The sequence below is a fragment of the Amia ocellicauda genome, chromosome 3, assembly GCF_036373705.1.
Source record: "Amia ocellicauda isolate fAmiCal2 chromosome 3, fAmiCal2.hap1, whole genome shotgun sequence".
In the NCBI taxonomy this organism is placed as follows: Eukaryota; Metazoa; Chordata; class Actinopteri; order Amiiformes; family Amiidae; genus Amia; species Amia ocellicauda.
The window spans coordinates 2802476-2827773 of NC_089852.1; the positions used below are offsets into that span (position 1 = coordinate 2802476).

At 41.7% G+C, this 25298-nt stretch overlaps 1 protein-coding gene across 7 annotated transcripts in view; it reads left to right on the forward strand.

The window, feature by feature from the left end:
- erc2 (ELKS/RAB6-interacting/CAST family member 2) overlaps positions 1–25298 on the forward strand; it is a 272071-nt gene that overhangs the window by 118019 nt on the left and 128754 nt on the right. For 4 of the 7 annotated variants that reach the window (XM_066697715.1, XM_066697717.1, XM_066697719.1 and 1 more), the window contains exons 9-12: positions 120–260; positions 1591–1731; positions 7617–7652; positions 11306–11499. In XM_066697715.1, coding sequence (XP_066553812.1) covers positions 120–260; positions 1591–1731; positions 7617–7652; positions 11306–11499 — 512 coding nt within the window. The remainder of the gene's footprint in view (positions 1–119; positions 261–1590; positions 1732–7616; positions 7653–11305; positions 11500–25298) is intronic. The other 3 variants (XM_066697716.1, XM_066697718.1, XM_066697722.1) reach the window with 1 other exon arrangement.

Here is a 25298-nt window from a genome sequence, read left to right on the forward strand (position 1 = left end):
AACGATGATATTGTGCCCCTTGATCAGAGCTGATGTTCTGCAGGAGGGTACAGCGGGGGCGTACGAACTGCTCTCCGTTTTTCGCTCACGACTGTAACCTGCTGGAATTGCCTTTATAGGAGCGAATCATCGAACGCCTGAAGGAGCAGCGGGAGCGAGACGACCAAGAGAGGCTGGAGGAGGTCGAGTCCTACAAGAAGGAAAACAAGGACCTGAAGGAGAAGGTCAATGCTCTGCAGGCCGAACTGACTGAGAAGGAGGTCAGTCTTCTCCTGTCGTAGTGTCGTTAGAGAGGTGTCCGTCTGTAGCTCTTCGTTTATCTAGATATTGAGGGCGCCTAGCTTTTCGCAACAGGAGTGAAGTTACAATCCCTTCATAGCTGCCCATGCTATTCTCATTGCCTACTTGCCCTTCTGTGTGTGATTTGTATGCATCTCCATTGCTTTATCTCTCTAGACCCACATATTCCCCCCCAAAACGTCGAGCGCTCACACTGTGCCATCGAGGGACCGCGGAGAACCGCATCGAATCAGTGGCAGCCTCTTCATCAAGTGTCTGTTAATATATGACTCTGATGATAACCCCTTCTGTCCCTCTTTCTTCCCGTCTCACCCTGTCCAGTGGCGTCCATTGCAAGTGTGCTCTGATGGAAAGATTATTCTCCATAGCAGTGCAGACAGACACAAAATGGTTGAATACACTTTTAGTACAACTACTGCAGCCAATATCCAACCCAGTGTCAGACTAGGGCAGCCGTTGTAATACAGTGCCCAGAACCTATATTTAAAGTGTTAGCATCACTTGTGAAATCAATTCTCTTCTAATTCGTGCACATGAATCTACATGACTGCACCCTGTACTCTGTGCACGGTTTCCTAGTGCCGAAAAATGTAATTTATAGTCCTATCCTACCATTCCTGATCTTGAGCCAAGAGGGATTCTGATTGTTCCCGAGCATGCTGGAGCAATTTTCTTTTGGTGTATTAAAATTTATGAGAAATATATATGTGAGTGTGTATATATATATATATATAATTGTATTCTCATGAATGATGTTTTATTGCTTATTGACACTGGGCCACAAAGTGGAATTGCTTGATTACCGGAATCTCTGGATTTCTGGCTCTTAATTTTCACAGGCTTGAAGCAGGTAGAGAAAACACACACAAACAAAAACAGAATCCACAGTAATGGTGGATGAAGTTTTGATCATGTGTATATTTAATGCTCAAGAAATGTGATGGCCAGTAAGCAGGGGAGTGGCTAATCTGTGACCAGGTGATTGTTACCAAATCTTCACCTTTACCTGTGGCGTTATAGAAATATGTGCCATATTGCTCACCTGCAGTTGGGGGCGAGATGCACACCAGTCCTCTGCGGGTGTCACGCGTTAATTGTTAATTGTCGTCACACTCTCTGTTCACACACATTTCGATGACGCACTACACAGTTGTGTGTCCAACTGCTCCGGCGGGGAGGAAGTGAACGCCCTGCATGCGCACCCGGGCCCTGCAGCTCAATGTCTTTCAGCGCCACGTGTGTCCGCCCTGCTGTCACTGACTGTCTGGCCTTGGTTTTGTCTCGTTTCAGTCTAGTTTAATTGACTTGAAAGAGCACGCGTCGTCGTTAGCTTCGTCGGGCCTGAAAAAGGACTCCAAACTCAAAACCCTGGAGATTGCCATAGAGCAAAAGAAGGACGAGTGTAGTAAGTTGGAAGCGCAATTGCAAAAGGTAGGTGGCGGCCGACGAAAGCTCCCTTTTTTGGCCCCCATGCAGGCCCCCAGGAATGGCTCTCGTTAGATCTCATGCAATGATACGTCTCCCTGTCTAAATAAACATAGGGGCTTGTTTTGACATGGGTGACGTTCGATGGGTATCGTGGGGGGAGGCAGACAATGGTGACTCTGTTGGCAAAGATACAAGCGTCAGAGCGGCTTGTGACCCTGAAAAGATTATCACTGTATCGCCCGGCACTTTGAATCCGGCAGGTTGGTTGGGCTTGCGGCGTAACGTGCCGATAGGAGTCTCTGGCAGATTCATAACCTTTTCTGTAACGAAATAATGCAGAACAGACTCCTGACAGATCAAATGCCGAACCCTCCCTCCGAACCACGCCCCCAAGAAAAGAATCCTGTGATTCTTAAAACAGACTTTAATGCCATTGACTTGCAGCATTCCTTCTGTGGTTGTGTTAAACATAGATGTACGTTTAAGCTGTTTTACAGTTCACATACAGTGACGTACGTTCTGACACTACAAAGTGCTTGCCGACTGTTTTTTATTCTGTAGAGGTTAGTGTTTAGGTTAGTCGTGGGATTGAGGAGTGTGTTGAGGCAAGATGTATGTGCCAGTGATTAAAAACACAACACACATTTGAGACACATTATGTATTTGATAGACCTTTTCTACAAGTGTAAGGCGCCGTTCTTAGCAAAGTGAAGTTTGACACACTTTTAAAGGTGCTGGGCTCCTTCCTGGGAGTGTGCCAGCCCAGGACACAAGGTCTATCAGAAGGAAAGATTGTGCTATTTGGAGAACACCACCGTACGACTGGTTTCCTGGCCTCTGATATTCTCGTTTTGGGAAAATGAAACTATGTCTCCCATGAGAATCTGTTCACCTCGAACAGTAGGGCTGCTGCAATAGTACTCAGTCGCAGTAGGATGTCAATGCATTTGTTGTTCCACGATGAAACCCGAAGAGGAAAATGCATGATTTCTTCCGCCTCTCTTCTTGGGCCTAGCTTGTCATTTTCCCCTGCCATCTGTTGTTCACCGTTAGACCCCGGAGGAAAGCGCTATAATTGTGACTCGGAATTCCTCTTTGGGTTTTATTGTGGAATGAAACCAATATAGCAATCCTGAAGTCTGATGTAGTGTTAGAGAAATGCTTTGTGAGGGAGAGAATGAGCCATCTTGCAAACCAGAGAAGTGTCCCCCCCGACCTCCACTCTCTCCTGCCTTGACATTACTCCGTCTGACTTGCCCTCCCCCCACATCTCGACTGTCTTTGTCAGTTTGTACTTTTCCTCCTGTGCTTAATATTTTCCATTCCAGGGCTGTAATTCCTATTAAAGACAAAAGTGTTGTCAAAAGAGTAGGTATAATTATTAGTACATGTTCAATTATGATTATTATTAACATAAACATAATTATAATAATAATAAGTATTGATGTTTTTTCTCCTGCAGTTTTTTATAAACAGAAATCTGGAATTTTATTTCCATTGTTTCTCCTCAATAAGTTCATTTTTTATTCTATATCACCTTGTGTTCAATGTTTTGTTTTGTTTTTAAAATCACACACAATCAGAGAGGTTCACACCTGTAGCTTCGAGCAACACTGTTCCTTAATCACGATACATCTGAGAAATGTCAGAAAATACAATATGATTTGATCTGTGAATGTCTTGTATCTTGAAGCGGTGTTTTTGATAACACTTTAGCTTTATGCATCCGTTCCATCCTCCTTCAATACGTTACCCGTGTCAAAGACATTATGGGGCATTCTGTACTAATCTGCATGTCTGCTAGTTTGAGTCTCCTCCTTTCTTGTATCCTGTAGCATAAATTGATTTATATGCAGGGTTGGGCAAAGCATTTCAGTCCACCTAGGCCCAGTATTATGAGCAGCTTGTTAATGTTTGTTTGTCAAATGGCTTATCGCCAGCCGTCGATGCAACATGGAGATGGAGAATCGAATTGAACCATTTGGCGCAGACACTGTTGGGTCTCAGTCTCTAAAGGGAGAAGAGATCACATTCATTGTTCGATCGCTTGCCTAGGCTGCTGGCCCGCAGTAATTCTGGTAATAAACAAGTGTTCACACCAGTAGTTCTAATAACTGGTCTGGGTGGAAGGAAAAGGGGTTTGTTCAGCCCTGCGTATAGGATGTACATTGGTCTTGTCCTTGAAGGTAGTCCAAACACAACCCAAAGAAAGCTGTCATTATTTTATTTTTCTAGAATCCGTAATACATTCACAGTCGTCGGTCTACGCTGGGAAGCGCACAGCCTCCGGATTACTGGTCTCCCTGGCACAACTCCTGGCCAAACCTTGAGTTATGTGAGGGATCAGCAAACTTAAATATGCAATATAAAATGATCACGCAATATCACATGTACAAGCGCCAATGCCTCTTAATAGAGTTCCTTCGAAAAAATGTTTGCACAGATTATTTTTGCTTTAAGAGATTTTCTGTCGGTATTAAGAACTCATTCCGTGGTTCAGGATGGAATAGCCATCATTGATGCTGCGTTTAAAATAAGATGAAGTGTGTGTGTGTGTGTGTGTGTGTGTGTGTGTGTGTGAGTATATATATATATATATATACACCCACAGGCTTTAATCTGGGCAATTATTTCATTAAAGACACCGATCTCAGTTTCAGTCAGGATTGATTGAAACCCAAACAAATGGAGCAGGTACATGGAAACCAGGCTGTGCATTCCTGGAGAGATGGCCTTCAGATCCCGTTGCCAATTCAATCAGCCAGCCAACCCCCACTTAAAGTATATCAAATTGTGAGGCTGTGGAAACATAAACCTTTATAGAGGGAAATATTTTGACTGTCAGGTCGTGCCTTTGTTTTCGGACCGTTTGGGCAGACGGGAACAGTTTCTAGTGGCAGCTCGAGTCTAAGCGAGTCTGTTTGTGCGCGGCACTCTCGGCTGATCCGGTATTGATAGAGGATGACATGCTTTGGTCTGCACTATAATGCACACGTTTAAAATTAAGGGTGAAAGAAAGGCTAAAATACTAGGATAGATATGCAGGTGTTTAATTCTTCTAATTATCGTTATTATTGCAGTTTTATAACATTGGTTATGATGTGTAATTACAATGTTGTTACACATAATTATGTAGTCATCGTGTTAATTAATAATAGTTTAAATGAACAGTTTTGATGTGTCGGTTAATATAATGCAACGGAAGAATAAAGGTCGGGATTGAAAACTCATAAACAGGCCTTTACCCTGTAGGGCCCTCTCTTTAAAAATGCCATGAAGACAATGCCCGACACCCTGCGTGTGAGCGGTGTCGTGAGAATGACGCACAATCGTGGTTAAAAAACAAAAAGATCTAAATGCTTTACAGATTTCTGTTTGATTTAAAGCCCAACCGTAATCTTCTAATTGCAGGAATTTGGAGAACATCTTTGCCCCGTTGCAGTTGCACCTTAATTGCATTTGTGTGGAATTTCAAAATGATAGATTTCAAATTAAATGCAAACGGAGTTCCCAGCAAACTCCGAGTGAACGTCCCACTCGCTTTCATTTTGCCTTTTGTGTCTTTCACTGCATTAACCAGGTTAGTTCATAATGTTTGGAAATGAAAAAAAACATATTTTTCCAATTAAGCTTTCAGCAGGCAACAATAGAAACAGACCTGCTTCTCTGTGGAAGACGTGCCAGCGCAGTCCGGCTGCTGAAGGGCATTCGTTCTATTGTATTTGCTTTAGCTATTAGAGAAGCAAAAGCATGCTATTAATAATCGAGCTCTGGACCGCTCTCTGAAATAATCTGGTTTGATTCCTGGGCCGATGGAAACTTCTCATTTAAAAGTTAAACATTATACACGACGCTTTCTTCGATGAGGAGAACAATTTAACATTTGCATTCAGACGTTTGCTCTCCCATTGTGTTATATTTCTTGCTTGCATAAGTACACGCACACCTTCAGTGGCTTTAATATAACTTTCTACGGGTGCATCGATTTTGAGCACTGATCGTCTCCACTGACAGCCGGTTGATTACGTTTAAATGAGCCAGCCGATTGAATAATTTGGTCATTCGGAGAGAATAAAGAGCTTCAGAAACGCAGACAGGCGCTAAACATACTGAAACTTTACTGGTGGTGCACATGACCCACAAACGGCATTTCTGTCCGCCGTGACTCCAATCCTCTTACTGCTTCAGCTCCGCTTTTAAGTTGTAAAAGCAACGAAGTGTGAAGTAAATGGAGCATTAATATAGCAGTAATGCAAAGTAGGTTAAAGGTGACCGGGCCCACTTTATTGGATTATACAGACATGAAATGCACAATCCGAACGGACTGGAAACGAGGCCCGCGGTTCACAGGAGGAGCCAAACACGTCCCGTCGTTGAGAAAGGTGTCTCTGCCCTTTTGTCTTTTTCTCCATTTCTCATGAAAGCCCAGATTAAAGCAGCTGATAATTGTAATACAATAAGTAAGAACCCTTTAACATCTGTGTCAATAGGAAATTAAATGTTACCGAGGGGGGGAGTGGCCAGTGTCCAGCTCGCTGGCTCGGGTGTTGAGGCCTGCTTTTCGGGAGGGTTTCAATTTTAAATTAAAGTAAGACGACCGTGACCAAAAGTCCGACACAGTTAATAAACAACCGGCAGATGTACACTCTCCTAACCCCCAACAGAAAGTGTTGAAGCTCAACGTCTGCCCGTCACCGGCTGTCAGGGAACTTCCTCAGCTGTGAAACGTCAGTTCTGCACTCCTTTTAAGTGGCTATTTAATTATGTGTAAATTGACGATGATTCATAAACACTCACAGATCAGTATCACAGCCCTGGAAACACGCTCCTGGCGGTCTGCGTGTCGGTACTTAGCCGTGTTCGTGTCACGGCGTCTGAATAATGATGATGAATTAATGAAGTGAGATCTGAGTGTCAGCGTCAAATAAAGGTTAAACTGTATCTAATAGAAATATGATTTAATATACATATATGTAGATATATTGTTTCCTAGTTATCAATAAGAACATTGTATTTAAAAACAAATGCAGGGTCTTTCATGTTGAGACACAAGATGGTGTGCATTGATGCATTAAAAATATCCATAATTTTTATTAGAATTTCACAGCTTTTCAATTAATTAAAATATAAGTACTGTCTAGGCCAATTCATGATACTCTGTACACAATACATTGATTATAACACCATAACTCTGCTTCTTCTCCCAAAAGCAGTAATGTCTGAAAAAAAAAATACACTCCGTGCCTCGTACGAAGGCGTAGCTCCGCAGCTGATATAAGCAGGGCGTGATTTCCTCGATCCTAATTCGATTAATATAGTGGTCTGATAAAGGGAATGTCAGTCTTATCTGCCTCCAGCGATTTCTCACGGCACCATTGAAACATGGCTGCAAGAATAATAATAATAATTGGAAAGGAAAAAAGCAATATATTTGAAGATAGGTTTAATTCATCACATATTATTACGGATTCTGGACAGCGCTGATAGATGGTAAGTCTTGGCTGATGCACTTGCACTGCTTGAGACCAACACTTAATACATCATCAAAAGTGGACAGCTTTCTTTCCTTTCTTTTTCTTTTTTTTGGTTGCCTGGGTTGTTTAACTTCACTAAAGTAAAGCAAACCTTAAACTTACTTCAGCCTTTTTTATCTTTGATTTCTTTCTTAATTTATTCTAAAAACAACCAAAATCAACATTTGTATATCCTCATCAAAAAAATGCCTCTCGCTTTCACTGTGCAATGTTTGGATACTTCAATCTCTTCTTTGTTGTTTGATGACAAGCTCTTCTGTGCAAATCCAGTAGATCTGTCGAGCTAACGGCGTTCTCCCGGATCTTCCCTTCTCTTCCTGTCCGTCCTTCATTCTTCCCCCCTTTGCAATGTAGCAAGCTGAGCAGTTGTTCAATCAGATGTACAATCCCGTAAGTTGTTTCTGAAAGTTGCCCTCTGTAACATATGAAAGCATGAGGACCCATCAGCCTGCCCGTTGTGCCAAAGCCACAGAGTAGTCATAAAGGACATCTTCAAAGATGGCAGCCATCAATTCCTCCAGTCCAGCTGGAACCCAATAACCCATAGAGACCCTCAGTCCCTTTTTTTCCCGTATTGATCATTTCCCTTCAACACGTTTCCTGGTTAGAGCTTTCTGTGAAGTGATAACCTCGATCAGTTTGTAGGGCTCAGTGATTTGATTGCCTTTAAGTCTACCGGCTGGTGACCTATGCATGCTGACATTTGTTTACAACAGATATGCTCAAGAGATTTGTTTTGTTGATTTAAATGATCAAAATGAGTCCAACCCAACCAAATGGAGGTGTTGAGCTGGGTTATTCAGGGACTAATTAAAACATAGCGCTGAGAGAGGGTGCTATATACAGTGACACCTCAATAGAGAGGTCGCATATTTCAGTTGGGAGACCAAAGCACGATAAAGTAAAACAAATAAAATACGTCTCCTCCTAGTTTTGCCTCCCTCTCTCTCTATTGGTATTTTCAAGATTTCTCTATGATTTATGGAAACCACAATCAGTAAGCGACTGAATACACAACAGTATTTTCCTTTAGTATAATTAATGGACACTCTACTGCTGAAAATCGACTTACTTTGAACACCAGACTTTCTCAGACCTTCTCACTCCTGGTGGTTTTCGTGGTATCGAGCGAGATCTCGACGTCTCACTTTACCAAAATGTTGTTTTCATTTTAATATTGGACATTCAAAGGACAAATGTTGAGAGTCTGAGACCGAAAAGCGCTTTTATTGAAAGCAGTCTCTCCGGTGGGTCTCTTGAGCGTATCTGTATCAGTCGACACAACAGAGTCCCTCTCTGTGTTGATATCAGCCGTCCCACACTCCCACCACAACGCTGGCTTCTACAATGGTTTTGCATTGACCAAAATACTTTTTTTTTTCTCTCTTTCTGGTAGAAAACTGTATATTTGATTTAATTGTTATTCTTTGCTTCTATGATCAACGAAAAAGCAACAATTGTATTCTTATTGGCCCCTGAAAACTAAAAGATAAGCAGTAAATGGAAGAGGTAATTCATAATTGTGTGTGTATATATATATATTCTAGTTAATAAAGTGTAGCCCCTGATAGCTGAGCTTCAATTGGTTTGGCCCCTTGTCTTGTTTGTGTGATAAATACAATCAGTGCTATATTGACTGATGTTAAGAATATCTCATTCAATTGTCAAACCAAGCACCACAAACTTGATTCCCAATTCAAAGAAAAATAATTTTAAGTCACACATGTCCTGTGAGACACTTAAAATAATGAATCATCAAATATCTACAGTCTAAATGCTCACATTAAAACAAATGGCATTTCGTGGTCTCTTCAAAGGACTGACAAACTATAGGAAATTACAAAACTTCTCTCTTCTATCCCTTAGGAACTATTTAACAGTTTGAAAAACCACAAGAAAGAGACCAATATGTATAAATGTATATACATATTGATTGCAGGGTTTCTACAATAAAACATGTTTTTTAGAGCTAGTTTCTTACCCTTTCAAGACAATTGAATTCCTAATCCAGGGACCAGAAACACTCCCATCTTTAATCCTCATGCTTAACTATATGTTACATGAAAACAAGAGCAGCTTAATGCACTTTGAATTGAATTTATAAACAAAATGCTTTGTTCAGAACTGTTTCTTTTAAAGTCTGAAAACGAAACCATTGCAAAGACTGTTTAGCATCACCAGAGTAGCAGTGTTGCATTATGTGCTCCCCGCCCGTTCACCTTGCATGCCTCATTAACCGGCAACGACTTGTTCACTGCCTTGCTTGCCTGTTTCTCCCCTCTGCTTGCTTATCCAAGACGCCCAGTACGAATGACGGGAAACCTGCGGTAGGCAACATTGCGGTGCCCTTTGCTGTTGTTTGTTCTTCGTGTTCACTGTGTCTCACTTTGGCTACTGACTGTTCTGACTCGGTTTGCTGCCGTTGTGTGCAAAACAGTGCCGTGTCACCGCGCATGTGTCTCCTGTTCAGTCTCACCCTCACTCTTGCGTGTGTGTTGTCCACCGACTTTGTGTTGTGTGTCTCTCGGACATGTTCCTGATGATTTGAGTGGGTTTTTTCTATGCATCAGTAATGATCTGGTGTAATTGTTAGTTCATGCCGTTTCCTCTTTTCCTGGGGACTAGCGAGCATTCAATCGGGCCAGGATTTATGGTTGTCCACTCTGCTGTATTTCTTTTGAAGAGTGTAAATTGTCAGCGTTCTCCCTGACAAAAACATTTATTGTAACATAAACTACATTTATTACAACATATAACTCCATAAAATACATTTTTGTCTGCAAACGCAAGGCGTATGGCAAGAAACCTCATTTCTGTAGGCTGTTAAGAAGGATTATTTTCACTCAGAGTCTTAGAAATAGAAAATAAGAAATCAATTATAGCAATGGAAGGGACGGCTCTTGTTGTGGTTAATTTGGAGTCTAGCAGAACACAACAAAACCGTAAAATGATTTTCTCCCCAATGGGATTCAAAGGCTTCTTTCTATAATTCCTCCATCCATATTATTGTGTAGTTAGGATTACCGTTATTATATTGCATCTGAAATTGTTGCTGATTAGGTCATTTTTTCCCCAAGCTTATCGAATGGTCTGAGAAATGTGCTTTTCATGAATCATGACAGCGTTCGCAGCCGGCACTAACTATCCAAAAATGTAGCTGTGGGCGACCTGTTATAAATTAGTTGTGCTTAACTACAATTTATATTTTCCCAATTTGAAGCTGAGAGAGCTCCTGATTTTGACATCAGTGGTTGCCTATATTTGTGTATATATATATAAACCCTGTTGGTATTTCTATGAATCATTTGTTTGTTTTCTTTCCGGGGACTGAAATGGCTGGCATCTTTCCTGAATGTTGGCCTTGGCTCATTCTAGGGAAGCTGATAAGCTTGAGGAAGAAATAGCTGAGCAGGAAATAAATCAACACCAAGAAAAAAAAAATGTCTTATTTACAAACAAAGCACATAGTTGAGTCGAGTTTTTAGATGTGTGCAAAACAGACTCCTACTGCCTCAGAAACTGAAAATGCACAGGAGATCGGACTCAAAGTGCTGTAGTGATTTCTTGGGTGCTTGGAGGACAATAGTCAACTTAAGGAGAGGGCGAGAATAGTCCATAGATTTCAGTTTGTCTAATATACGTGTGAGTTTAGTGCTTACAGTAAATGGATAACACTTTACAGGTCAGTTTAAATTCAGATCGATTCAGAAATTCTCCCCAATTTCTGATTGACACAAATATGTTGGTACCTCAGTATCCCTTCCAGAAGAAACACATTTGAAATATCTAGTTTTGGTTTTCAAAGCGTAATAGTCATGTAACACAGGACATTTTGTGCTATGATCCCAACAGTTAAAGTACTTTTTCTTATGCACACTAAAGCACAAGGAAAACAAGTTTTTGGCAACTTTTCTGCATCTTAAATGAACCAACAATTATGCCCTGGTTATGGTTATATATAAATAACTTTTTTAATAAGATTTGAAGGATGTATCCGCTAATGCGACTAATGTCTGTAATATTTTCGCTGTGAAATACCCAAGGCCCATGAGGCGGAGGAGGTGGCGCGCATGAACCCCGAGTTCGTGGACAAGGTGAAGCACCTGGAGAAAGAGGTGGCCTATTACAAAGAGGAGTCGGGGAAGTCCCAGGCTGAGGTGGACCGGCTGCTGGAGATCCTCAGGGAAGTGGAGACGGAGAAAAACGACAAGGACAAGAAGATCGCCGAGCTGGAGAGGTACGAGGTCCTCCTTCGACGCTCAGAGCCGGACCGCACAGACCGCGGAGAAAGAGTTTTTCATTTAGAAATGTCAGCAAAAATGTTGTTTGGAATTAAAGCCACGATGAAGCAGTTCTGTTTAGGAGCTGAGCGAAAACAGTTTAGCTTGTGTGTGTTGTGCTTGTTCCTTTTTAATAATGTTTATCTGAAGCATATTTTCGGTTATTTTGAGGAGAAAAAAAAGCCTCCTTAGAGGAGATTTTGCAAATACCTGCACAATATTGTCTCTTTCTTGAATAACAATGCATCCTTTGAGACCCTTTATGTGCAGTTTTGTAATTGCTTCAGTCATCGTATGCATCCAGGTACTGCATTCGATCTCGGGGGTGCAGGGAGACCCGAGGACCTTGTGCATGCCTTTCAGTTCAACATTAGAAGAAGTGATTCTCAAATACAATCACTGTCTAATTAATGGAGAAGTGTGTATTCGTCAATTGTACCATGCCGTTTTGTTCTGTACCTTCTCGAAGAACAAAGTGTGCATGGTTTGGTGGTGAGTAATATAGTGCCATCGCTCATTTTTGCAAAGCACTATTATTATCTTTTAATTTTCATTATTTGTTTTGTTTATTTTTGTGTTGTTGTTGTTTTTGTTGTTCATTTGCAGACCTGGGTGAGTATGCATTTCTGTGCTCAAAGTTTGTTTTTTGGGGGTTCAGAAAACATTGATGGGGAGAGAGGAAAAATCCTGTGCTCATTTTGTGCACGACTCTCTCTCCTGTGTTGTGCATTTTCATCATTTGAATACGCATGTGACCCTGAGAATCTAGTGACAATGACAATATCATTTGTGTGGTTTTAAAATATCACCCTATCTTCCAAATCCCTACTTTAAATATCAATGCTCGGTCGACTCAGTGATGAATTTATCTATTTATTTGTTCATGTTTGGTTTGAGATGCGTTTCTTTGATAGTTTTTTGTTTGTTTTGTTTTTATAATTGTTAATATAAACCAATCAGCCATAACATTATGACCACTGACAGGTGAAGTGAATAACACTGACAATCTCGTTATCATGGCACCTGTCAGTGGGTGGGATATATTAGGCAGCAAGTGAACATTTTGTCCTCAAAGTTTATGTGTTAGAAGCAGGAAAAATGGGCAGCGTAAGGACCTGAGCGACTTTGACAAGGGCCAAATTGTGATGGCTAGACGACTGGGTCAGAGCATCTCCAAAACTGCAGCTCTTGTGGGGTGTTCCCGGTCTGCAGTGGTCAGTACCTATCAAAAGTGTCCAAGGAAGGAAAAGCGGTGAACCGGCGACAGGGTCATGGGCGGCCAAGGCTCACTGATGCACGTGGGGAGCGAAGGCTGGCCCGTGTGGTCCGATCCAACAGACGAGCTACTGTAGCTCAAATTGCTGAAAAAGTGAATGCTGGTTCTGATAGAAAGGTGTCAGAACACACAGTGCATCGCAGTTTGTTGCGTATGGGGCTGCGTAGCCGCAGACCAGTCAGGGTACCCATGCTGACCCCTGTCCACTGCCGAAAGCACCTACAATGGGTACGTGAGCATCAGAACTGGACCACGGAGCAATGGAGGAAGGTGGCCTGGTCTGATGAATCACGAGTTCAAGGTGTTGACTTGGCCTCCAAATTCCCCAGATCTCAATCCAATTGAGCATCTGTGGGATGTGCTGGACAAACAAGTCCGATCCATGGAGGCCCCACCTCGCAACTTACAGGACTTAAAGGATCTGCTGCTAACGTCTTGGTGCCAGATACCACAGCACACCTTCAGAGGTCTAGTGGAGTCCATGCCTCGACGGGTCAGGGCTGTTTTGGCGATAAAAGGGGGACCTACACAATATTAGGCAGGTGGTCATAATGTTATGGCTGATTGGTTTATAAGTGCTCTGGAGATAGGTAAGCTATTTCAGTTAAATTAGTGAAGAAAGCCCTAAAATATCGATAATTAAATTCTGGGGGAGGTGGGGGAAACCAGACAAATGCTATTCTCATTTCACTTCCCCTTCATTAACATATATGAACTTGTGATCTTTTGTGCACATTTTCCAGCAGAAGAAAATGTGCAATTCTTCCCTCAGTTGGCTATCCTTTATTTCCTTCTACCTTTATACCCGCGCTGTGCTCGAGTCACAGCCATTCACAAGTCATATACGCTGATGCGTAGCGTGTTTTGAATGTGTGAATTCTGCTTTTGTGGAAGAAACCGTCTACTGAACTGATCTAGCATGACCCAAGTTGTTTCCGTTGTGACTTGTCCTACTACAGAATGTATCCCTGCCCTTGCAACAGATTTGTTTTGTTTTGTTATCCTTTTTCAAAATGCATTGTTTTGCATAACCATCGTTGTTTATAGTGGGTTGAGAGAAATGCATCACTAGCGACACATGGAATGATTTTTCTATACATGAGGAAAGAGATTAAATGTCAAAAGCTGGCTTGTGAAGAACCGTATTTTGATAGATGTTAACTACACAAACACACACATTGTATAGCCCATAAAATATCTCATTCAACGACACTTAAAAACACTGAAGGGCAATAATAGCAGCTTCTCTGCGGTGAGTTTTTAAAGGATGCCTTTGATACATGGATCGGTTCCTCTGTATAAACACCCACGGGGCCCTGAGCTGGATCTCGCACTATCCTGTGTTTGTTTTTTTAATCAAGACTGATGGTGATTACTTCAATGATCGCTTTATGGAATTTGAGCGCGAGCCAAATCGGGGATATCACACAACCTGATCTGAAAATGTACAAGTTTGTGATCTCCCCCCTGCCCTCCTCTTTTGGCAAAACGGTGTACAATTATTTGCTGATTTATAGATTTGCATCTCGTTTCATTCAAATGACCTGTTTCGCGTTGCCAAACTGTCAAGGCATGCGGTTGAATGACGCTCCAGCGCTCGAGCCAGGTGCGGGGGAAAAAAACGAGCTTTGCGGAGCATTAATCTTTACTTAAGGTTACATTCAGGTGTTCTAATAGATGGAATTATAATCGAGTCCCCCTTGGCATGAAGTCTGAGCGCATGAACGCTGTGTAAATCTGCCAGGTCATTTGTCAGCGCAGATGCAGCCAACAGTTTTTAGAGACTGGGAACCTCCAGCAATACGAGGGGAAAAACAAATAATGAGGGATTAATAAAAATACAGACTCTGAATGCCCTTTAAAAACTATGGGAACACTATCGCATGTTACCATGAGCGAGAGACTCCTCTGAAGAGAGTTCGGGTAGCCAAGGTCTTTCTGAGCTAATCCAAAAGCAGGGTTTTCTTGGCAGCGGGCTTTTCCTGCTAAAGCAACATCCTCGAGGCTTTCTAGCGTTTAACTGTGTAAAATTCCCCCTTGCCCGCACTGCGCCAGGATACGTCTTGGTACAGTAGGTTGCAGACAAGCACAGTATCCTTGAAATACTGCCACCGAAGTTATACTGAGACTGTAAAATGTGTTACAGACTTGTAAACAGTGTTTGGACATTTTCTTCTCTGAAACAAGGAAGTTTACGAGTGGTTGTGCGACAGTTTGGTTAATTAAAATTTAAATCATATATTCTTTTGAGTGAAATATATTCTTTTTAACTTATCTCTGGAATATACCTACACTTTCAGAGACCTTTTCATTTGCGTGTAGGAGTCTACTTTATAGAAGCATACATGGGTCCTCTTAAACTTTTATACATGTATATATTATGCATTTGAACATTAATTACCCCTTACATAACACTGTTAACAGCAGTATCACTTTTAACAAAGAGAAAACATCGCTTAGATAAGAATTTTTTTAAGTGTATTATTTTATATTTTTTACAATTCCATTAAAATGAGCAAAAGTAATGTTAGTGTTTGGACTCAGTCAGTACGAACAGTCAAAAGACCGTTCCAGGAATATTAATGTTCTCTTATCTGAAACACATTCAACCAAGGGAGGTTTTCATCACCGGATAAACCAAATACTGAGACTCCAGCTCGGAAACAAAGCCAGCTCCAGTGCTACGCTTTGCCTGCGTTTTATTTATTTGTGTGTTTGTTTGATTTGTTTATGATTTCTCAATACAATCACAAAGAGGAAGCTTCCCATCATAACTCCGTTGTGAATGTCTCTCTCTCTCTCAAAAGAGGGTTCGACCGCCGTGTCCTTGTTCCTCATACGGTGTGTGTCTAATGAACTGTGTGTTTCTGTTCCTCTTTACCATCTTGTCCTTGCCTTCTTCTCCCGTCCCCTGTCCGTCCCGTCCCCCGTCCCCCCTGGTCCAGTGGCAGAGCACACTCTGAGCAACACCTCTCTGTCTCGGCCGCCCCGCAGCCGATAGGTGGGCTGATGTGGGATTTCTTGGGAAAGTGAGTGCTCTGCCCTGGCATGTTATATATTGCGCTCTCTCTCTTCTCTTCTCTTCTCTTCTCTTCTCTTCTCTTCTCTCTCTCTCTCTCTCTCTCTGTGTCTGCGTCTGCTGCTTTGCATGTCCGCGTGTCTCTGTCCCCCCAGCTGGGCTGAATGGATCCACACTGTGTCCTGATCATTTGCATCATCTCTCAACACACCGACCTATGACTTCCTTTTTGTTGTTGTTGTTGTTGTGTGTTGTTTTTTGGTGTTTGTTTCTTGCTGCTGAGTGGAGTTCACTCTCAATCCCCAATAAGAAGACAGGAACCTATGTGTGTTATAACCTACTGCAGAAGGAAGACAATTGGTATCTGTCATTATATACATATATCATTTATTATTATTATTATTATTATTATTATTATTATTATTATTATTATTAGGCCTCTGTGAATAATAGTAAATATAGTCTCAAACCCAGCAAGTCATCAGCTGTGTCTCATCGTGCCCTCAGTTGACCTACATCCACTCTGAGAATTCTGCTCTCCATAAAGCTTTGTGATAAACACTTCAAATACAGTGAATAATATACTGCAGCCCCTGCCTCACTAACAGCTGTGTGTGTGCTTTCAACAAGCCCAGAAGTACATTTATTAGGGATGTCAGACAATTAACAAGATTATGCACTTTGCAGATAAGAATATCAGAACATATGTATGCGTTAATTTGAGACATTTTAAGGTTTGATTTTACTTAAACTCTTTTACGCCGTTCCCAGCCCCCGTAGTCGAGTTGACGCACACTTCTCGTGGGCTATGTTTACCTGTCTGCCAGGCGATGCTCGGTGAACGCCTTTATTTTCTTGCCGCACTCTTAACTCCTGTGACATCACGAACAGTTTACATTGGCTCGAGGCAAACACCGAATCAGCTAAAACAATACGATCGCATACGATTCTTCTCATCTTTATATAAATAATGGTTGTGTTAGTCAGGCATTTCTTTGAAAGACGCAGTAATATGTTCCACTTGGTCAGAAACAAGAAACAAAACCTGAATATGTTATATATGAGTGAACGGCGTAAATATATAAATGGATTTGTTTGAAGAAGAGCCCCTCAGAAACCATTTGTCTTAGTTGTTCGCCGCCTCCTGTGGGAAGGGAATCAGACCAGGAGACGAGACATTTGTCTCAGCTTGCGTTATCTTCTGTGCGCGGCGATGATGTCATGACATAAGAATTAGGTGGTTGCCGATAAACTTGCATTTTGCCAGAATTGCATGTCTGCGAGAGCTGTGTGAAATGCAATGCAGAATGTAGATGAAATAATTTATATGTAATCAAGGGGACCCAGATCCTTTATTATGGTGCATTTTAAAGAGCGTTGTGTTTGTGATGTTTTCAGAATAAGCATGTGGCTGCGCTACTCCCTCCTAAGCGACCGTGACTGTACAGGTAGACCTCGCTTCTCACAAGAGAGCAATTCATACAAAACGAAGTTCATTAACATTATTTTTTGATCCTTTTTCACATTATCTTTCTTTTTTTAGAACTAAAATATCGAAGCTAAACAGATCTACCATCATCAACATTTTGTTCCCGGCGGAACAGGCGTTATTGGAGGGATCGTGCTCTTTGTTTGAGTTTTGAATAATTTGAATAATAGTTTTTAAATTACTGAACTTTTTCTTTTAAAAAACAGCTATGCCACTTATCTCTGCAAGGTTTTACGAACGTCTGATATTTGAATGCTTTTAAAATTTTGATTTAAAAAATATCGTCATAAATCCGTGTTACAGATCCGTGCAAAGCGGGGTACACCTGTATTATGTAAACGCTGATTAATGAGAGGGGTAGTGTTTGCCTGTCAACCTTATGTGAAACTCTTGCTGAAATCTTATTTACAAAAACAAAACCTGAGCTTTCTGCTGCTTTTATGGTCTCTTGTTTGTGCACGGCGTTGGCATGGGGTCAAGGATGCTCGCTCTTGGGTTGCTCTTCGATAAAAGCGGTTTGAGTTTCAGTCATTGTGATGTGAAATTTGCGATTCGCCACACAAAAAGCCCGGTGGTGTTTGTTTTGGGAAGCTCTAGTACGACTACAATCTGTTCAATTGTGTCAAAATGATTGTGAAGCGGTCGCCGTACGTGTCTGCGGAGTCCAGTGATAATTTAGTAGCGGCCCGTAGAGCACATCCGTCATCTTGCCTCTTGGCGGTTATTTATTGTTCAGCCGGCTTGGCACATACGACACACATTTTATAGACGTAAAAATGTTATGGAACTAGGAGCTTTTCAGCAGTTGATGTTAAAATCATACAGTAAACATTTTAAAAAGATGAAGATTATCCGTATCACGGGCAAATCATGAATGACTCGCCATAAAAAAACACTTCATTGATATCTAAGGATGGCCTGCCAGAATTTAAGCTGCCATTAAAGTAAATAAACAGATATAAATATATTAGTTTTCTTTTCTGGCATTATGCATTTTTTTTGTTTGTTTATTTCTACTTCCCTAATTTGGCTCAAGTATGGGTCAGGGAAAATGCACTTGCGGTTGACGATTCTTGGCAGTCTGTCACACCAGTGAATAGCTGAATAATAATAAATGTGTGGGTGGTCAAAACGGCCTCGTTCTGTAAGGGCCTTCTTTGATGTATGTATTTGAAACTTGACTTTATCGCTCCTACGTTTGTCTCTCGTCTAGTTTAAAAACAGAAGCGGTCCCGAACACATGATCGCTCTTCGGGGGGGGGCTAGTGTATCTTCTAACCCATCATGTACGAAACCGCAGCTTCCTCAAAACAAGCAGCAACTCTAGACGCCTCAGAAACCACTCTCTGTCTCGCTAAGTTACCTCCACGTTCTCCGCATAATGACATGTAACAAAGGTGATTCTGTGCTTTAAAGATAAATAGTATCCAGTTCTGGATATCAAATGCTTTTTGTACCCTTTCTTTCCCTTGTAAGATTGATCAAATACAAATTCTTACACATCTTATGTTTGTTGTTTGCTAACTGATTTTTCCTTTATTTACCTTTTTCCTCCCTCTCCTGCTTCCTCTTCACCAACTTTCCCTTGTCTTCCTCCTTCTGCTTGCCTTCCCTCCTGCCGCCCTCTCCTCTCCCGCCGCCAGCCTGGCCTCCAGGTTAGTAGTACATAGAGCCGTCTGCTCCTCTGTAAAAACCTCATTCAACCCCCACTGATATGGACACATAGGGCTGTATCTTCACACCTCCTTACTCCCTGTTTCTTGTCGTACACAGTCCGTTATTTCTCTGTGCGTGTGTCTCTGTGTTTGTGTGTTTGTTTTCTCCAATATACAGAAAAAGAAAAACAAATCCAGATTTTTTTTTATTGTCTTAATAAAAAAATGTGGGTTGTGGTTAACAATGTGCTGAATGCTTGGTGGATTGTCCTCACCGTCGATTCTGAAGCAGTCTAGCATTGTTAACATCTCTAATGAAATAGCCTGATTTGGACGGCTATCAGCGGTGAAGCATTTGATAACAGAGATGTTTCTCTTGGGTTTCTGTTGCTCCTGGAGTTCAGGTTTGCATCTTCAATGGCACAGGGTTGTATTTATGGTTTATTACCTATCCCAACTCGAGAGGATGACTTCTCAAGCTACAGTTGATGGTAACACGGTGTTCCTCAAAAGGTTTTCAAAAAATGTCTTCTCGTTTCACTGATTACTTATTAGAGACTCAGAAAAAGTGCTGTTCATTTACCTGACCTTGCGTAGTACAAATGTGTAATGACTTGTATTCAATAGATTGGCAAAGATGTATTCACTTTATTCACAAACATAATGGTGTCCGCAGTCAATTTCAGACTACCAGTCCAAAAGTATTTCCCACTATGTACCCGTACTGAGTGAGACTCGGTGGGTGTGAGGTGGGTGCAATCCGTGCAGATAATTAATTAAATGATGAATTAACTGCACAGCCGATATGGTTTCTGACACACAGTAGGTTTGCAAAGCCTTGTAAACGGCTTAACTCGCCTCAGCGTGTGTCTGTTGTCTTTGGCGGCCGGACAAGAGGATTCTCTCCAAAATGTCCTCCTTCTGTCACTTCCCATCTCTGTCCAACGATAAAAAGCGATCGTTTCTTGGGTACGGACGACGATCCAAAGTGACTTTACCGTCTGTTGTTTAAATACAGCTCACAGTGGATTGTTTAAAGGGGGCAAAAGACCAGCTTGGCTGCAGAGTTATTTCTGAAGCCCCGTGTGGGATACTTAATAAACTCCTCTCAATGGGTTTACAGGACGTGTAACAAGCCTCCATTTTCTCTGCCTTTAAAAAAAAGTGATTTTATTGTGCAAATCGTGCTTTCAAAATCACTTATCCACTAACTCTGTATCTTTGAATGTGTTTTTCAGCATTTGAAACTGATGATATTAGCTTCGCTTTGGTCAAGTTTTTGAGGAATGGATTTGAAAGCGTGAACGAAAGATGAGTGCGGTCCTCGAAACATAACCGGCCTGCCTGTATCTCATTCAACGCATGACGTGAGATAATGCAACATGAATGAAAGCCATGTACGACATCCCCGGCTGAGGAGTAAACCTCGATAAGGCCGGCGCTGGGCATCCTCAGTTATTTCTCGAGTGAGGGGAGGAGGTGATCGTTACCAGATGTGGTCACGTGGTCTCCAGCTCTTCAGACACTCTTTGCAGTGGCGTGTCCAGGTTTTATGGCATGTCTCCGCAGTTCGAATCGCTCTGGGTTTGAACACCAGAGTTTCTTGCGGGAGTTTGATGAACTCCCGTGGACTTATTTTACCGTGTGTGTGCGTGTGCATGCATGACAAGGTGGGGGGGTGGATTCTGCATTGCATTTCATTTCTGGGTAGCGGTGCACTATATAAATTCTCCCTCTGAGACTTGCCGGCCTCGTTATTTTCTCAAACCCGAGGTTGGATGGGGGTGGCGGAAGATATCCAAGAAACTGTATAAGTCATTCCTGAAGGCTTGTTATTTGTTTAATGATAAGCACTGAAAATTTCCCATTTCATTAGTGTTAAAAGACAGTATGTGTGAGACATGCCCTGTCAGGCCATGACTTATAGCAATTCTCTTTCATTTTTATGTTTTATTTTTTTTTTTCGAACAAAGAAAATGCCTCTTCAGGACCTTTTTAAGACGTCCATAAATAACGAAAGCTGTTTTCTTCTTTTGTGTTTGAGCTCTGGTAATTAGGTCAGTCTTTTCCAGCCCAAGCCGCTCGATTGCGTTCTCGGTGTGTTTTACTCATTTGGATATGGACTGAAGAATGATCTATAGCTCTGCGTAGAGACATCTAGCCTCCAGAAAAAAATATTAATAAAAGTGTTACTTTGGAAAATTAAAAAAAGAACACTAGGTTCAGAAGTGCACCGATTTATCATATTTTCACATCACATGATGACTTTTAAAAGATGTGCACTTAATTTCACACCCTCAGTCCTCCTTAATAACAACTAGCGCCTTCGGGGAGATTGAAGTCATATTTAAAACAATCTCCTTATCAAGTGTGTGATTTAATAGTTCATAGTATATTTCTGCCAGATTATACTTCACACAAACACAAACATAGGTATTCACACCTTTCATCTGAAATCTCTTAATCCTTTAGCCACCGTTTCAGTTGATATATGACTGATTGAACCAAGCTTATAAATCAATAGTTTTTTTACAAGACTTGTGTTTTGGAGGAACATTCTGCCCAGAGAAGACGGTAACGGTTCTACTTTAATTAACCGATTGACGGCGAGGGGGTGTGTAAGCGTTTGAGCGCCGCCTCGCAGGTCTCTGTTCGTTCTAGCATTAGTGGAAAAGAAAGAGAGAAGCGTTATTAATTCCCTTGCAAAATCACTTTGCTCTGAACAACTGGTACGTAATCCAAGGGACACTTGCCATTTTCCTTGGCGTTCACCAAGAAGGCCGTTCATTATAGCTGTTGATTTTCTTTTTCTTTTTTACGCTCCCATCCTGGAAATGAAACATCTCGGCGCTTTCACAGCCAGAAAGGAACTCGAGCTGCTTATTTTGGAAACCCATATAAAGATTATTCCACTTGGAAGACGTTTGAGGAAATTTGAAAAATGACTTTTATTACTGACGATGGAGTGGCTGAATGTTTCCATATTGTGGTCATATCTTTTAAATGTTTTATAGGTCAGTGTCTGCTGCAGTGTGCACACTTCCTGCTTTTACAGCTCGGGGAGATCCTTTCTCGGCGTATTTCTTTTCCAAATGGACCGTTATCTCCCTGTTCTGTGCTCGCCCGCCTGCGCCCGTAACCCCGCGTTTCTGACTTCTCTATGGGGACAAAAAAGGACCTTTACGATCATCTCCTATTAGTGCAGTTTGTCGTGAGGGTAAAGGTCGATGTTAGTTTTTTTTTTTTTGAAATAGCGGAATATGAAGAGGAATTCCCACCTTCTAGGTCTTCATCTCTTGGTATCCATTCAATAGCTTCCTTTGTCCATCTTTGAGATTGATATACATGTTTAAACAGTGCCAGTTCTGCATTTTTGTAGTCTGCACATTCTGAGCTGAAATCTGTATACTCCCAATTTACATGGACATTATCTGTATGTCTGTCACCCTCCTCGGGAGATTACAGACTGACAGCCACAGCGGGGGGGGTTATCCAAAGACATCGTGTGAGGTCTGCGCCGGCCTCCCAGTGAAACCAATCGCTCCGTGTTGACTGTAGACGCGTCAACTTGACATTTCCAAGGGCGGCTTATTGGGTGAAGCTGTGAGATTATTTCCTTCGAGAAACGTGGTTACAGTTCCCCCCTTGACCCGAACTGAAAAGGAGCTCTTAATGAGCGCTGAGGGAAATCCGTGGAAATATTTGACCGGGGGGGAGGTGTGTCACTGCAGGGTTAAATAGGTGCGCTCGTTTAATGAGCGACACGTCGAGACGGTGTTTCTTTTTGCACGGGAGAAGGAGCTGCGTGTGACGTGAGACGTGTACTTTACTCTCAGGTGTTAAATAGTGTTATGACACCACTTTCTTCTCCTCAACTCTCTCTTAACATAAATTGTCAGAGCTCCTGAGATGGAAATGTATTTGAGTACAATTTAAATGAATTTATACAAATTACCAGAGACAAATGATCTCTTGATTTTGACAATACCAGATAAACGTTCTCGATATAGATGGGCAAAAATTCCGGTGTATTTTCTATTGTTTTAAGGGTGAGATTATGGCCCTTTCTATTTAGTATGTTTATGGAAATAGATCATTTGAAAGTACCAATACTTCACTTTTGATTTCTGTGTTGCAAGACTTGAGGTGGCATGCCTTGGCTTGTTTATACCGTGACACTCTTGTGTCTATAACCAGGAGCAAACAGCACGATTAGGCCCTGCTGCATTTTTCCTTGTGTTTTTTATGTGACTATACCTAACCTAGCTTCTGGAAAAAAAAGCTTAGGGTGTAGTAATGCAGTCTGTGGCCGACATGAGGAACATTCAACTCGATTGCATTAACAGCCCTGTCCCGTTCTTCTGATTTTTCCATTACGATCCTGCACTGCATTTCTGAAACGCACAGACCTGTGTAGGATTTTCCCCTCTTTGCTTTGATGGAAACTGTGTGTTGAAGAAGGAATTGCTGGTTACAGTAGCACATCTGTTTGTCCCGTGACCCATGCATATAATCCGTGTGTGAGACTCTTACATGGTTATTTGGAAACACATAAAAAGACAAGTAAAAGGCTATTTGTTCTGGGAAACAGAAAAAACTGTCCTCTTATAGATTGTATATACTGCTTTAACTGCACTGTGCAGTGACTGTTAAAGATTTTGGTTTCACAGTTGATGCACATTTCCAATATAATACTATTGGCTCCTAAGAGGACAAGAAAACGCAGATTATCTGAATTATTAGAGTTATTGAAAAAATAAAGCTGATCGAGTCCCTTTCACTAAGGAATGATGATCAATCACTTGATGCCGAGGAAGAGAGCTCACAGGTAATAATTTAAAAATCACCCGATGGAAATAATCTGTGAATAGCGAGTAAACTTATCCAACATGTTTAATTGAGGCACTCGAGGGAAACGGCAATTAATGGATGTTTGTGTCAGTGTGACTATCAGACTGTAATTAAGAACGAGGCGCGTTTGGTTCGCAGCCTTTTGCTACAGAGAGCCGAGCCGTGGATGGATACAGTGGGAGAGATGGAGGTCCTCCGGAGAGACCTGCAGTTTCCTGTTTCTTTCAAGCTCGGTTTTGGCAACAGTGGTCATATTTCTGTCACTGTAGTTTAGTCACGGCCTCCTGTGATCCAACGCCTGGGGACTCCCTTCTTCAGTGATTTAACACACTTGAATCAGAGACAAGACTTTCTAGATGATATGCAGTTGGATGCGCCTGCTATAACCACAGCCTGTTTTTCGTGGGATTGTTTTTTAAATCCTTATTTTGTTCTGCACGCTGTACATGAGATTTACATGTCTCTCCACGAGCACACGCAGAGAGGGGGGGTAAAGTAAAGGCCTATTAATTGTCTCGCTGACATGTAGTTTCTCTTGAAGTGTCAGAGAGAGAAAAAATAGGGTCATATAGTTCTCATCCACTTTTAAAATCGTTTCCAATTCCCACCACAACTTGCATGGATACGTTTTTAAGTTCTTGGAAGGGACTGTTAACTGCATCACAGCGGGGTCTATGAACAAATAATTAGTTCACATTAATTTAATGTTGACTCTGCACTATTCAGTTTACCTGGAATGACTTTTTCTTTGTCTGACAGTCTGGTGTCAACAGCATTGACTTTGTGGAGAATCTGGCAGATTTCCCTCCGAAAGCAATCTGTTGATTGTTCTAACAAGCCCGATCAAAGATGGATGGGGGTTTTCTTATCGTCGGTGGATCGTTCATTTTCTGCCCGCGGCGCTGTTTGTGGGAGTGCGAGGAAGCGCCAGGGTCTTGCGTTCTTCTGCGGGGAATGCGTCTGTCCGTGCTGCTATCAACACCTCGAGTGGATGTTTGCAGTTGCTTTTGGCTCCGTTCCTCTTTTCTCTTTCACGGACGAGAAGGAGAAATATGTATACGCTCAAGCTTGGGTGAAAAATGATTTCTTTTCTCAAGCGTTGCCAGCTCTAGGAGGATGTGGTCCAGAAGGTTTGATCATCTGACATAATGGCTTTAAGGACTGACCCACTAGCAACCCAAAACCCTTTTTTAGGCACCTATGAAATGTGTTATATTTATTAATGTATTTGCACCTTCACATGTAACATTATTTCAGAGTTTAAACATTTTTAATTTGACATTTAATACAGGGATGATAATGAAGAACCGATAAAACAAAATAGTATTACAGATCTGAACTGTGGTAGTGCGCTGCGAAGTGAAAAGTTATTAACTCAGCGCTGCACATGTGTACAAATACAGCAATCACAGAAAACACCCCAATCTGCAGCTACAGACAAGCAACCAATTCCTATATAGTTAATG